This window comes from Mustela nivalis, assembly GCF_964662115.1.
Source record: "Mustela nivalis genome assembly, chromosome: 15".
NCBI lineage: Eukaryota > Metazoa > Chordata > Mammalia > Carnivora > Mustelidae > Mustela > Mustela nivalis.
The window spans coordinates 27,794,602-27,810,627 of NC_139034.1; the positions used below are offsets into that span (position 1 = coordinate 27,794,602).

A 16,026-nucleotide genomic window follows, 5' to 3' on the forward strand; every position below is an offset into this window, starting at 1 on the left:
TCATGGACCGCATCTGTTTACTCTCAGTCCATTGAATTAGATGCCATGGTAGCTCAGAGCTAACTAGCTCCACCTTGAACACAAAGATAATCGAGTACCTAATAGATCATCCTGTCTTCTTTGCAAGATTTCCCCCTTTACTCTTCTCTAAACCTGTCCTGTCTTCAAATTTATTCCATTTGTTCCCATGCACCTGCTTATAAACTCCAGCCCTGTGAATTGTGTGCTATCTCTAAATCACAGTGAAGTATCAATTGAAGGTCACCCAAAGGGTATGGTAGGAGTATTTTTTCAGAAGCTCAGTGACAAGTGACAGGGAGGTGGAGGCTCATTACTGCCAGACAAACTTGTGAATTAAAATAATGCACCAGATATGGTCCTATTTGAAAGAGTGGCTCAGATGCCATATCTGGGAGGCATCACAAAGGAAACACCCACTAAAAAGCATTCATCTTACTTTTTGTCTTTTATTTCGGTTTGCAAAAACACAGCTTGTCCCTCTGTTAAGGGATTCTGTTTCTTAGGGTAGTATACCATAGTCAGTAGCTGGCTTGCCAGTTTTTTCTAATGAAAAATACACAGGAGCACAAAACTTGCCTTCAAGTGCATTTGGAAAAGGGGAGCTCCAAAATGACATCAATTGCCACAGAACAATACTAGTTAGCTTTTAGCCTGGCCTGTAGTAGGTGGGTCAGTCAGCAAATACAACATTTCAAGCAAAAGAAAATGTCTGAGTAGGAATCAAGAATTAATTGCCCATCAGTGGTTCCTGGAGTGGCAACTTCGCTAGGTGGGAAGCATGCAGGAGATGCAGGCTTCCACTGGGGCCAACTAGTCATGTACCCTCTGAACCTCCATTTCCTTGTGGGTAAAATAATTATATTGAGACACATCCTATCATCTCGCAGATGTTCTGAAAGGTGTTCAGATTGTTCGTGACATTTAAAAACATCAGAACACCTACTGTGACGAGTATAAAGAACATAGGATCTTGAGTGCACCCAGAAATAGACTTTTTTATTATATGAAGCTCTAACTTTGTCCTTTAGATTCTTCTTCATAACAATACTAACAGTATGATGAGAAATAATTTTCTGAGCGTTCACTTATGCCAGACTTTAAATGTATAGACTAATTTAATTCTCACAACCACCCTGTGAGGTGGGTACTATCATTGTCACATTTTACAGAAAAGAAAACTCAGGGCATGGAGTTGAACCCCAGCAGCCTGACTCTCTTGACTCTCACTTTCAAAGCAATCAGCACCACCTGCTCACTGGCAGCGGGACCCAAAATATTCTTGGAACCTTTGAGCACGCTGCCGAAAGGATCCATAGTCAGCTCCACATATACCCCCAAATCCTTTGCTCCAATGTTTTGTTCACGCCTGTCTGGCAACAGTCCCTCTCCCTGACCATCTCGACCACTCACCATCTCCCTCTGCCTGCCCCTAAGGTAGTTGAGCACTGCTGCCGGGAATTTGATAGCAAGCTAGACTGGGCCCTTCATACATTTATAATCATTAATCTCAGTTGGGTTCTCACTCAACATTCCCCAAGCAACTATTTCAAATCTCCACTTTCCCATGGAGGGGGCTGCATTTGCCCAGAACGGAAACCTGTCTTCCCTGCTAAGCTTTAAGAAGAGAGCTGTCCCTCCTACCCAAAGCCCATTGAGCTGAGAGGTCTGAAGTCCATCTGCCTTCACCCTTTCAGAAAGTGGACATTACAAACCATCAATTTTTCTCCTATATCTTTATCTGTGCCCCCCCTTTTTAATATTTTATTTATTTATTTGACAGACAGAGATCACAAGTAGGCAGAGAGGCAGAGAGAGAGAGGAGGAAGCAGGCTCCCTGCTGAGCAGAGAGCCAGATGCGGGGCTTGATCCCAGGACCCTGAGATCATGACCTGAGCCAAAGGCAGAGGCTTTAACCAACTGAGCCACCCAGGCACCCATATCTATGCCCCTTTTTATAGAGTCTTTTCTAGAAGCATCTCTTTACAGGAGCCTAATTATTGCCTATGCTTTGGGAATCCTTCCTGCATCCCACTCTCTCTTCCAGCTACTGCCTTTCCTCACCCTCCCTTTCTCAGACAAAGGGCTCTGCCTACCTTCTCTTCCACACAGTCCACTCCCTCCTGGAGCCAGGTGGACCTGGCTTCTGCCTCCACCTGCCACTGTCCACGCATCCACCTTTTCCTTCATTACCTACATTTGCAAAAAAGGCACTTCACATTCCTTTAGCTTAGTGAGTTTCTCAACCTCACAGCCAATGCCTTTCCCTTCTTCCCCTTGGCTTCTAGGACACCTCATCCTTCCTCTTGTCGGTGTCTCCTTCTTCTCAGGCCCCTTTCTCAGCTCCTCCAACTTCACCTGGCCTTTAAGTGTTGTCATTTCTCAAGGCCGGTCTTAAACAGTATGTGCTTCGCAGTTGTTGAAAAATCAAATGTGTTAACAAAATATGTAAAGGCTCAGTCCCCAGCACAGCCGGGTGTTTACTATCTTCACTATCTTTAGTTGATTTCATCTACTCCTAGGACTGCAACTGCCATTTTTTGGCTGACCACTGTCGTCACACCCGTATCCTCTCCGATCATCTCCCTAGATAGACTCAACAACTGGCTCATCATCCTTGCTTGGCTCTCTCTCGATACCTTGGATACGGCACGATGAACATGAAACTTCTCCTACCCTGCCCAAATGTGGTGGCAAGGGGAATCACAGACTACTTCTAGAATCTGGTGAAAAGTAAGTCTCTTCTTCCCAAAATTCACAAAGAATGTCATTTTGTATGTGACTTCAAGCCATTCATGGGCCTCAAGTTGAGGACCCCTGCCTTAGCCGATGGGTCACCTGAGCCGAGTCTTAAAAGAAGATAGAGTTTCACCTGGTGGGCAGGCATGCCAGGTGGAGAAGGGCAGAGCTGGGGAAAAGGGCAGTTTGACAAAAGCAGAATCAGAAACACCTTGTGATGTGGCTTGAGGCAGGATATAAGGGTGGGGTGCTGAGACACAAAGCCAGAGAGACAGATGGGGACCCTATCACATTGGGGACTTATAGGCCATACTAAGCTCTTTGTACATTAGGACTTATAGGCCACACTAAGCTCTCTGTACATTAGAGATGACAGAACCACTAAAGGTTTGGGAGAGAAGCATGATCAGATTTGTATTGTAAAAATAATAGTGATAGCACGGATGTGTAAAGTCTCCTCAGGCAGCTACATGAAAGCTGGGGGTGAGTTCTGGAAAAGCCAGGAAATTATGAACAGCTTTTTGATAACCAAACCGAACTGCAGGAGATACACGGATATGTGGCGAATAAAAGATCAGGAACTATATACTGAAACTCCTTAAGCATGTACCATTTTACCTTCATCTTTAGCTTAAGGATGCTGCTGAGGCAAAAAGGAGTCTTTAAACAATTCTATTCTGTCACAACAATACACTTTAGGGCAGAGGCAGTGAAGAGAAGCTCTGGTGTCAGTATATTCAGCAAACCCCTCCCAGCAACCCTGGCAGCTGTCATGCTTTTCTCTGGGATCCAAGGGTACAATTGTTCCTGGGTCAGGGCTTCTCCTCCACTTTTCCAAGAGAGAAGCCTTGGAAAAAATACCTGTTTTAGGTGAGCTCTGCAAATTGAAAATGAATGGACCAGTTGGAGCCTTATTTTATGCAGCTGAAAATGAGCTGGTTAATTTCACTTTGTTTCTTCTATCCATGGCCTAGCTAGCTAACTGGGTGGTGGTGGGGGGGGGGGGTCAAGGATCTTCAATTACAGTTGATAAATGCCACATACACAAAGTGTGGGGAGAAAACAAGGGAGTTCTGTGTTTGGAATCAGGTTACCCCTCCAGAATGTAATTGGGTTCTATAGTGAAGTGATCTCAAGTTTGGATAACAGCGAAAGTCCATTGCAGAGTACTTGCTGTAGGGTGTAAAAGTGCCAGATTTGGGCTAGGAATGGGGGGAGGCTGCAAGGAAGGGTGAGCCTGGGCAGGCAGGAGTGACTGTGTCCCTCAGGGGGCAGCCCCTTGTGCCCATTCTGACCTTGGGTCCCATCCTGTCCTCTCAAGGCTGCCAACCCCCGAGATTAGTCTAAATCTCCCCAGTGTTCCATGGAAGAGGGTTTCTGTAACCTGGGCAGCTCCAGCCCATCTCCAGGGTTCTCCAGAGAGGAAAAGACACCCTTTCCTCCTGGGTCAGTACCGACATCCTGGATGTTTGCTGACTCTGCACAGGAAAATCCTCTAGAGATAGGAGCTGGGTAGAAGCATTTGCAATGACATTCATCTCCTTAAAGATACTCCATCTTTTGTCCCACTCAGGAAAATGGTGTCGTTGGGAGAAGGCTAATTAGCCTCCAGAGGTAAAGGTGTGGGCCAACGGTTTGAGTCGTTGAAGCGATGAGCACATTTCTTTAAGCAGGGCTACATTGTAGCACCAACTTCATCCCACCTGTACCCAAGGCTGGGACAGGTGGGCAGAGAAGTTTGGCGAGGAAAACAGGAGCTGCGGAGGGAGTCTCAGCAAGCACAATAAAGCCATGAAATGAAAAATGTCATCCTCTTATAAGATTTCTGAAAGACTTTTAGGTGCCAGGTGTCCTATCCTATTCTCATCCCCAATCCCTCATCCCGGACTCCGGGAGCGGCGGGGCTAGAGGAATAAAGTCCTCACGGAAGGCTGAAACAAGTGCAAGAGCATCTGTTTCTCTAGCGATGATCTCGCGGGGGGACATTGCATTCGCCTGGTATTCCACATCATCTCAGTGATAACGGGGGCAAGAAGGGGTGGTGTGTGGTGGTGTGCGCGAGGTTTACTCTGAACCCTGAGTCTTTCCACTTTTCTCCCTCCCCCCTTCCCCAGGGATGGGGCCCGCCCCACCCGGGGTAGCTACGGACCACGGGCTCTGCCCTTCGGGCCCGACCAGGAGACAGCCGGCCCACCACGGCCCCTCTACCTTCCACCCCGGACCAGGCAGGTGGGGGAGCCCCCGCGGCCCCATCCGGGCGGCAGCGACTCCGGCTCCGCCGCGGGGTCCGGAAAGGTCCCGGCCGGGGACCGCAGCGCAACTCGTAGAGCGCCCCCCGCCCACGGCCCGGCCCCGCGCGGCTCACCCTCCGGTCTCGGCGCCCGAGTCCACGCAGTCATCCTCCTCGCCACCGCCCGCTTTGGGGTCCATGGCGCGCTCCCCGCCGCGCTCGGCTCGCGGGCGCCGGCGTGACCCGGGGCGTGCTCCCTGCGGGCCGCCCCGCCCAGCCCCGCCTAGCCCAGCCCGAGCGGCTGGCCGGGCTCCCGCGGAGCCTCTCGCGGCTGGGGCTCCGGGAAACAACTCTGGCGCGGGCCGCACTCCCCGGTGCCGCGCCGCGCCCTCTCCTGGCCGCGCCCGGCCGGCCACTGGCGGCCGCTCCCGCCCCGCCCCTCGCCACTCGGCGGTGGGAGCGTGTGTGTGCGCGCGCGGGGTGCGCCCGCGAACTAGGGCCTGTGCACGCGCGCGGGGGCCGGTGAGCGAGACCGCGGGCGCGCGCAAGAGGGTGTGTGCGCGGGGCGTGAGCGGGTGCGCGCGGGTGTGTGCAGGCGAGCAAGGGCTTGGGCGCGCGCAAGAGGGTGTGTGCACGGGGTGTGAGCCGGTGTGCGAGCGTGTGCTAGCTCGGGTGTTGCGCGCCAGTGTGTGGTGTGAGTGCACGAGTGGGCGAGGTGTGTGAGGTCGCGTGCGCCTGTGTTGTGGTGTTGATATAGGTGGGTGGGTGAGGTCGATGTTTGTGCGGGCGCTGAGCGTGTGTGCTGTCTGTGCTTTGTGACCACGTGTGGCGTGTAAATGGACGTGTGTGTGCATAGAAGCCGCCCCTCTCTCCTGGGCCCAAAGCCCTAGGATTCTGCGTCCCAGGGATTGACCCGACGTTCCAGAGCCCCAGAGCTGGGAGCAGCACAGAGAAATAGTGGCTGCACCTTGGAAGCAAGGAGGGATCTGGTTCACTACTGGGACTAATGGGAACCTCTAGGTGTTTTCTCTCAGTTCCCTCAGAATTGGCAACACTGAATTCATTATCACCTTTCTTAGTGCAGGTCTGAGAGGCTTCCCAGCACCCAACTTGACAGTTTACAATCAGTGTCATGCATTCTTTTGCTATTAAAAGAAAAAAAGGCTTCAAAAATAAAGACCATAGGATGTACCTGCATTCAGAGCCTTTTCAGTTAAGGGGATAATGGATGTTTGTAAAGGACTCTCCATACCCCCCCCCCCCCGCCCCACCCCACCCCACCCCTGTTCCTTGGAGTAAGGTTATGATCTCTGTTGGAGGGGCACACCTCTTCTTAGTGGGGTGACGCTTAATGGAAGCTTGAGGAGAGGCAGAACAAAACAACTCACATTTAATTTTGACAGCCCTGTCCAAGCCATTGGAAGGCACTCATTTCCACTTTCTTCTGTTTTCAGGCCAAGTTACTTAACTTCTATGACCCTCACTCATCTGTAAGATGGGGCTATTGATATCTACTCTATAGCCTACTGGGAATTTAAAGAGATTTTAAAATTTAATTTTACATACATGTAAAAATACTTAGCATTGGTCCTAATAATGTCAAGCAATAGTCACAGGCAGCTGTCATAACATTTAAAGCACAAGCTAGCTATGTTTCTAATTTCAACTTGCAAAGCAGTGACAAGATATATCTTAAAGAGGAATCTATTTTCTTTTCTCTCTTTCTCCCCCCTCTTCTGTTCTTCCTTCTTTACCTAATTATCGCTCCTTTTTTATTTGTATCTTAATTAAATTACACAAAAAGAGGAATCCAATGAATAAAAGAATACAAGCACAATCTCATCATTAAGAAAAAAACACAGGAGAAGGTGCCAACCTCAAATCTTAATGAATTATCTTTACTGAGTGTAAGATCCTTGCCATACAAAGCAGAAATGGATGTATTATACTCAGTTTGTGCTCATTAGCTGCAAGAAGGAAGTGTGTCAGTTCCTTAGGGGAGATTCCCCTTGCCCCACCCTATATACTGATTTCTAAAAGGAAATTCTCACACAAGGCAAAATTACTGCACATTGCCATTAATGACCATTTGAAATTGATCGATTCATCCAGTAACTATACAAATACCAGACCAGAGGGTGAACTCTGGGTACACAAATAAGGGAAAGTGGGAACAGATATGATGCCTGCCTTCATGGAACTTGTAATTCAGAGGGGGAGACTAATTAAATTACATACGCTAAGATATAAAACATAAATGAAGATTAAATACTCCAAAAAGAATGGTGTACCCTGAGAAAGAGAACATTATTTAAAATGGGGTGTCAAGGGGAATGCTTTCTCAAGAAGGGATATTTTAGCCCTTCTCTGCCTCCGGGCCTTTGCACTTGCTCTTCCTGTTTCCTGGAATACTCTCTCCCAGACTTTCTGTGAGATTCCTGCCATATGTCCTTCGGGACTATGTTCAAATGGTCCTTTCCTCAGAGAAACCTTCCCAGCTAAACCTAAATCCCAGCATCCCTTTATTCTGTTCTACTCTTTGTTATAACTCTACCAGGCCCTGGCATATGAGAGATTTATTTACTAATTACTGGCTCTTCCCTCCCTGTAGAATGTCAGCTCCACAACAGCAGGGACTGTTGGGTTCACTGCTACATCCCCAACATATGGGGCAATAAATGTGTTCATGAATGAAAGGGAAAAAGTCTCAGGGAGGAGACAGGAGTGAAGAGAGCTTTCCAGATGGAGAGACCAGGGAATGTGAGGCAGGATAGGGCACTAAGCATTCAGTTAGAGTGGAAGAAGGCTGGGTGACGAGAACACAACGTGGCAAAGGTAGTGAGGGATTTCTATATAAATGTGACATCTCTGGGAAATAAATAGACCATTAGAGCCTATTTGAAAAGTAGAAGGACACATAATGTCAGTGCAATGAGATGGAAGAAATTGATAAAGTGTAACAAACATTCTACCATGTTAGTGTCCTTACCACCACGAGGAAAGCTACTTTGTCAATCTTGGGTAGGGACAATTCATATTTGTCCCTTCGCTGAATACTCAGGAAAGGTTGATGAAGCAGGTTTATCTTTTCATTTTACAGTCAAGGAAACTAAACCTCAGTGAGTCCAAGTGCCTTGCCCCAGGCCACCCAATGCACAAGCGGAGGAGCCCAGTGGACCATTTACTGTGTGTGGGATTTCTGTCACCTACCTGGAAGGCTAATGTGTGGCCCAGTCACATCCTCAGGAGGATGGCACAAGAGAAAGGGTGGAGAAAAATGGTAAACTAAGTGCAGCCCTTGGAAGGTGGGCCCGGGAAAATGGATGCTACTTCCACTATTTCAGGTATTCTCAAAAATTCAGAAAAAGGTCAGGCCAGACAAAAACAAACAAACAAACAAACAAACAAACCTGGACTGCATCTCAGAATGATGCACTGATTCAGGTCGCCTCAACCAGAGGGGACTCAGGTATTATATTTACCATCGGCACAATGTCCGATGGCAGCTCAGTGATGCACTTGTTATTGGGGAGAGAAGTTTGAACAATAATTATGGTCCCTCCGAACTACAGATCTCAGTTATATGAGGGCTCCCACTTCAGTCCTTGGAGCTTAGGAGCCTCATGTTGTTATGTATTTGGTGAAAGAGCTGCCAGCAGGTAATCAGCATGAGGACCTTGCGGCAATCACCAGAAGGTACACTGCGCATAATGTTTGCATGGTTCCCAGGCTTGACTTCCAGCCATTTAGCGCTGATTGCCGTAACCACGGGGTACAGTGCACCACATCTCTTTCCCCAGCAAGATGGGGGCAGAGGAGTATCCGTGGTCTTCTTAAGGTGTCATGCCTGCTGCCTTTAGGTGTTCCCATCAGTCTGAGGATGGCGTGGGAAAAACACTGAGGATGCTGTCACAGGCCAGGAAATGCAAACCCTGGGTTCTGGAACTGAACCTGTCGGATCACTAGCAAAGAAGAGGGCCTCTCTGCTGTTTCTAAAGCTCTTGCTGCATTTTGGGCATTGTAGTAGCAGCTTTACATACACGATCTCTGGAATCCTCACAGAAACCTGGTGAGGCTTTGTCCTTCAGACATACTTGTTGGTACAAATCTCGTGGGAGACTTGAAGCCCTCCAGAAATTAGGAAGTATATCAATCCTAGATGTCACTGATTTTTTTTTTAAAGATTTTATTTAATTATTTGACACAGAGAGAGAGAGATCACAAGTAGGCAGAGAGGCAGGCAGGTGGGAAGGGAATCGGGCTCTCCGCTCAGCAGGGAGCCCTATTCGGGACTGAGATCACGACCCCAGCTGAAGGCAGAGGCTTAACCCACTGAGCCACCCAGGCACTCTGTCACTGATGTTTTAGTCACTTGTTCTCAGATGCACTGACAACATTCTCATGTTCTGTTTCACCTACCATGCTCGTTTCAGTCTCTGCTGATGTTTTCCCATGTGTTGGTGTTTTAGAAAATAAAGCCATTCATCTGTCTATTTATTGAGCTCTCACTGTGCACCCGGTACCAGGGACATGATGGGGAATGAGCCAGAGGCAGTGACTGGCCTAACAGAGCTGTCGAGGTCAGGAGAGGACAGTTTATCATATTCCCGGCACCAAGGGCAGGACTGGCTTTCCCACCAAAACTTGCCTTCCTTAGATGGCTCCTCAAAGCTCTTGACAGGTGCACAGTGTGTTGCGGTCCATTAGGGTAGAACTGGCATATCAGTCCTTTAATAAAGAAAAGAAAAAAAAAAGGAAAACCTCGAAATAATGTGATGGTAAGTAAAGAGCATCAATTTTACTGATGAAAGAGATTAGTAATTAAGAAGGACATAAGTAATGGGGAGGGGCTGAGGGTTTGAACAACCAGAGGATAAGTAGCTTGAAGACTATGAACTTGAAGCATTGGAGATTGAGAAAGGTAGAAGTTAAACTCTCCTGGGCATGGGATTGGCCTGGCTTTGGGATTCAGTTTGGAAGGAAGTGGGCTACACCTTGCATGAGCTGGCCCTCTGGACCATTTGCTGAGAGGCCAGCCTAATCTAAGATAGTTCTTTAAATGAAATACTAGTTTAGGGTATGCAGAAGCAATAGAATGAGAAAATATGTTGGTTTGGGAAGTTTTGCTCATTCCCAAAATCCATGTGTCCCAGAAACAAAAATTTCAGGTTAAAAAGAAATGGCGACGGGGGGAATCTCTTTCCTCCAAGTCTCCAGAAGAGTTTATCTAATATGAAAAATAAATATTATGATCATGAGAAGAAAAAATTATAAACTATTGACAAATCTACTTAGACAAAGAAAGCCACTAGCCTTACATGCAAACATAAGGGGACCAGATGGCAAAGGGATAAATGGAACTAAGGATAAATGGCTGAGTTGGAAAATAATCTCATTAAAGTATGAATGACTCGGCTTGGATAAGAGGGAGCAGGGATGGTGGTCCTGGCTGGGAGGCTTCCCAGACTCTGAGCCTATGTTTCCTAGTGTGAGATCTGGAGTCCAAGACCAGACAACCCACAGTATGCCCACAGTTACCCCTCCAACCTCCAGGGGTGGGCCAAAAGAGAGAGGGGAACAGGAAAGACCTCTGGAAAAGTGCTGTGGAAATTTAAGAATACGATGAAACTTTAGACTCAGAACACTGAGGATAGCTGAGCCTTCTGGGAATTGTGTCCAGGTCACCCCCTTGTCATCACGCTGATGGTCTAGACTTCGACAGGTGAGCTCTCTGTCATCCTCACATTCTGACACTGTCCTTCTGTGACCCAATCTTCCACAGCTTTGTCCACCGGCATTAATCTGCTGGGACTGTTATAACAAAGTCCCCCAGACTGCGTGACTTAAAACCCAGGAATTTATTTTCTCACAGTTCTGGAGGTGGGCAGTCCCACATCGTGGTGGTGGCGGCGGGTCTGAGGTCTCTCCCTTTGGCTTGCAGATGGCTGGCTTGTCTCCATGTTCTCACGTCGTCACTCTGCTTTGCATGTACATCCCTGGTATCTCTTTGTGTGTCCAAATTTCCTCTTTTTATAAGGACACCTGAAAGATTGGACTAGGGTCTACACTAATGCCTCATTTCAACTTTATTATTTCCCTAAAGACCTTTGGGGTACTGAGGGTTGGGCTTCAGCCTTGGGATTTGAAGGCACACAATTCAGCCCATTGCACTGCCTTTGAAGGCATCTCATATAGAAGGTAAGGTGGCATGTAATGAGTAAGACAGACTTTTGATGCCGGCCAGACTACCCACATTTAAACTGTTCCTCTCTCACTTTCTAGGTTTGTGATCTGGGGCAAGTAAGCTCTCCGAGGGGTGGATCTCTTGTTTGTATCCCTGGCATACCAAGGGCTTTGGGAAGACTGAGAAGTTACCACACACAGGCTGACATAGTGCCTGGCATGTGGGAAGCATTGGGTGTTATCATTCTGCTCTGCGGTCAGCTTCCAAATCGCCTACTCTCTCTCTTTGTGAGCCTCTTGGGTTCTGTGTCTGACCGTCCAAATGCCCTTGACCCTCTCCATACGAATGCCATGCCCATGCACTCACGGACTCCTCAAAATGACACTGACCTGATGATCCTGCTGGAGCTGCTCCACATGAGAGACTGACTCTGCCTTTGAACGCTGACAGTCATTAGTGAGAGATCAGGCAGGTAAACCCTACACCTCAACACCACGTGAGAATGTTATGACAGATGTCTGTGGGGTTCAGTTTAGAAACGTACAAAATGTTTGAGCCAGTGGAAGTGAGGAAACCATGCATCCTGAGCAGCATGGTTGGGAAGTGGGGAAGAGCCAGACGAAGCGACGGGGAAAGGTTTCACAGAATAGAAGATGTGGCTGGCAAAACAGGTGATGGGTGTTAAGGAGCGTACTTGTCGTGATGAGCACTGGGTGATGGATGGAAGTGCTGAATCACTATATTATACATATACCTGACACTAACATAACACTGTATGTTAACTGAACTTGAAATAAAAAACTTTAAAAGAAAATAAATGTACTTTCTGTTGTAAAAAAAAAAAAAAAAAAAGAAAGAAAGAAAAAAAGACAATGTTTGTTGAGCTGAAGAACTCGTGTTCACCAAATACACAGAGAGAGGAAGGGCAGAAACCTTGCTTCTCTGAGGCTCCCCTTCTGGTCCCCCCACCCCTTCTGGGAATTGGACATTACAGACATCTTGGTTCCTCCCTTGGCCCACCGAGGACCTCAGTGTTTGTTCGCGATCATTCCTTCCAGCAGAGTCTTGCCTTCATTTTCCAATTGCTCCAACTACAGTCGACAACTCCCAGATGCAAACCTCTGACTGCCAATTCTAACCTTCCCACTCTCGTTCCTGTCTCCCAACCTGTTCCCTAGCCTCATGAAGGCTTCTATTGGCACACCTCCAAGTGGAATGTGTCTAAATGTCTTAATGTCTAAAATGTGTCTGGATGGATCTGCTATTGCCTGATAGTATAGCTGACAAACTTTCGTCACTACCACCTACTCACAGAATATAGGCAAACACCTCCCCACAGCATGGACCTTTCTAGCTTTCTTTCTCTTTCTCCTTCTTTCTACTCCCTGTGACGGATCCTTCCTGGTCCATCAGCTGCTCTGAATCAGGGACAGCGCTAGGTGCTGTGGACAGACATAGGGTCCCAACCCTGCCTTTAATAAGCAGCTACCAGCTGTATCCAAGAGTTAGAAAGTGACTAGACAGTCACTTGTGATAACTTCTCTCAAACCCAAAGAGAGGGCTGAGGGACTTCTCCTTATCTCTGCCAACTCCTGGACCTTTTATATAATACCTATTGGTGTACTCACCTTGTCTGCTTACTGTTTTTGTTTTTTTGTGCCAGAACCACATCTGGGCCCCTGGAGACTTCATTCTGTGAGGTAGGTTTACAAGTACCAGGAGCCACAAAATGAGAACGTTTCCCTATTGGACGGGCAGTCTCCATGGGTTGAGCCAAGCCTCAGGCTCAGATTACCACTGTGCTGGGTGGACTCTGAGGTGGCACCCTGACTAGACCTGCCATCCTCAAGATGGAGGCTGGAAGAACCACCAACAGTATCTTTGGGTTTCTGGCTCTGGTAGTATGGTTGTTGGTTTTTGTATAGTCTAAGAACCTGACTTTGTCAACACGCACAATGACTACCTTCAAAATAAGTCCTCTCCACCTAAGGCTCCTATCCCCAAGAAATTTTCCCTATTGCTTGCCCCTTCTTCTTCTTCTTTTTTTTTTTTTAAAGATTTTATTTATTTATTTGACAGGCAGAGATTACAAGTAGGCAGAGAGGCAGGCAGAGAGAGAGGAGGAAGCAGGCTCCCTTCGGAGCAGAGAGCCTGGTGCGGGACCCTGGGATCCTGGGATCCCAGGACCCCGGGATCATGACCTGAGCTGAAGGCAGAGGCTTTAACCCACTGAGCCACCCAGGCGCCCCTTGCTTGCCCCTTCTATCTACTGTATCTTCAACCTGTCACAGGTCTCCCCACTGACACTGACATACACTCATCTCTCTCATGTTCAAAAAGAAAAAACCAACCTTTATAAACCCTATGCTCTCTATCAGCATCTGCCACTCCTTCACACGGCTCGTTTTCTGAAAACGTGGTTTCTGTTTGTAATCCCTGTCTCCTTTCCATTCCAGGTAGGTTTCTGTTGCCTTCCATACTAGTAGCTCCTCCCTTCTTCCGGGGACAAGCTCTTCCCTTGGCTTCCATGGTATCACATGCCCTGATTTTCTTTCCGGCCCCCTGCTCACGTCTACTTTGTCTCCCATGTAGTTTCCCCTACTGTCGTTATGGACAGGAGTCCTCAGGGCTGTCACTAGCCCCCCTTCTCCTCTTTCCTTGCATTCTCTCCCTTGGCCTGTGGTTTCAGCTGCCACATACAGGACACCCAACACGACACGTCCACCTCCTCTCTGCCTCGGCTGGGTCTGTCCACCTTACTATCTCTATGACATCCTTCTCTGAATGTTTCAAAGGCACTTCCAATTAAAGTGCTATAAAACTGAGCTCATGATCACCATCCCCATCCTTCCCACCCTCCCACCCGCCATGATTCTCTTCTCCATCCCTCATCCAAGTGAATGGTACTATCATGTGTCCTAGTTGCAAGCCAGAGATCTAGGTGTCATCCTTGAAAACTCTTCCTTAACCACTACCAATGCATTACCAAGTTCTGTCAAAGTCTTTGTCTTGTCTCCAACTCCACTGCCATCATGGTAGTCCTTTCTTCCCTCTCTAGGCTAACCTATTATGCTAGTCTTCAAATGGCTCTGCACATCCTTTCCCACCTCTCTCCTCTAGACACCATATTTTTCCTGAAAGACAAGTCTAACTGTGTCATCCCTTCCACAGTCTAAAAGATTGTGATAGCTTTCAATTGCTCTTAGGACAGAGACCAGAATTTTACCAAACGTCCAGCTGTGTCACCACAGCTCCTCCCCCACCCCATTCTCCCTGCATTCTCTGTGCTCCAACTACACTGGCCTTCTTTAGCTCTTTAAATGATCTACTGTGCTTCATCTCCAAGCACATTGGCTTAGGCTGGTTTCTCTATCTGGAATACTCTTGCTAGCTCATCTTAATCTACTTGATCATCAGATCACCTCTCAATAATTATTTCCCCCTATTAGAAGGATCCCTCTATTTACATATTCAGAGGCTCTTAACAAAGAGGTCATCTCATATTTGTTTGTATGGCTCTTTGGTCATTCCCTTTTTCCACCTGTAAATTATAAGTTCCACGAAGACCAGACTGTTCTGCTCACCATTTTACCTTCAGTGTCTAACATAGGGTTTACATATGCTGAATGTTATTACAACAGACACTTCTCTGCCTAGCATTTAATCCTGAGTCTGGCACATAGTAGGCATCCTGCAAATGTTGCTGAAAGGGTGACTAAACACATCGGCTGTGAATTTTCTAAGCTCTTGGAGAAAACCAGAAAATTCTCAGAGATATTCACCTTTAAAAAAAAAAAAGGACTTATGGTCTTATTAAAGCATTCATCATGGGCAAGGCAGAATATGTAACTGAGCAGACACGGTTCAAATAATTAAGTTTTATCCCACTGGGAGATTTATTTACTGGAAGAAGCAGGGGAAAAGGGTACAGTGAGTGACAGTGGTTAATTCTCACAACCTCTCAAGAGTTGACCCAAGTGACCTCTGGACTCTTCCAGGCATGAGTAATATAATGTGGAAAACATTACATTATGAACTGGCTCTGTTTTGATGTTTTCATTTTTCCAGAATATTTTCCAGAATTCAAAGTATTATTTCAAGTCATCACAAGGTAAATTAGGTCATTTTCTTCCCATTCTGTCTTTGACAGGCAATCTTCTACTGTGACGGTCATTTTGACATGTCACCCAGCATTCTCACAGGATAGATGTTGCTAAGCACTGAGAACTGTTTGCTGGAGGTTGTAGAATCTTCTCTTCTGGAAGGTAAGGGAGCTCTTTTAAATACAAGGATTTCTTAGTTCCTGAGGGTTAGGTTAAATGTTCTCCTGCTGAAGGGGAGTGGATTGATCCCATGAGTTCCCCAGGTCTCCCTTTGCATTATGATTCCATGATCCTATTAATGTTTGACAGAAGGGCAAGTCTAAATGTGAAATTCCATATAACCCTTGAGTTTTCTCCAGGGGATGAAATTGAATAGAAAATGGAATATATCATAGTGATGGGAATCTAGCTGTGTGCTTTGGAATAGTAACTAGCTGCACAGCTTTATCACCTTGGAAACATGCAAGGCCTGAGATGGTGATCTTAGAGGGCTTATGCTACTGACTCCAAATTTATCTGGATTTGGCTTCATGGTGGGAGGAAACACATGTGATATTTTATCTGTGAGTCTGAGAACACTGACAAATGGTGTTCTAAGTGATTTAAGAAACCAGTAGTGCATAAACCAAACGGATCAAGGTGCAACCTGTGGTTTTATGCTAAAAAGAAGGGAATGTGGGGTGCCTGGGTGGCTCAGATGGTTAAGCATTTGCCTTTAGCTCCAGTCATGATTCCGGGGTCCTGGGATTGAG

At 47.0% G+C, this 16,026-nt stretch overlaps 1 protein-coding gene and 1 long non-coding RNA gene across 2 annotated transcripts in view; one reads left to right on the forward strand and one right to left on the reverse strand.

The window, feature by feature from the left end:
- Window positions 1-5,331, reverse strand: part of FAM124A (family with sequence similarity 124 member A) — a 107,547-nt gene extending 102,216 nt beyond the window's left edge. The window contains exon 1 of the mRNA XM_082700542.1: window positions 5,123-5,331. Within this exon, the coding sequence (XP_082556668.1) occupies window positions 5,123-5,187 (65 nt within the window). The 5' untranslated portion in view covers window positions 5,188-5,331. The remainder of the gene's footprint in view (window positions 1-5,122) is intronic.
- The window catches only part of LOC309848655, a 56,493-nt gene that overhangs the window by 19,015 nt on the left and 21,452 nt on the right, over window positions 1-16,026 (forward strand). Inside the window, exons 2-3 of the long non-coding RNA XR_014303191.1 lie at window positions 2,609-2,751; window positions 15,322-15,436. This is a non-coding gene — a long non-coding RNA (uncharacterized lncRNA). The remainder of the gene's footprint in view (window positions 1-2,608; window positions 2,752-15,321; window positions 15,437-16,026) is intronic.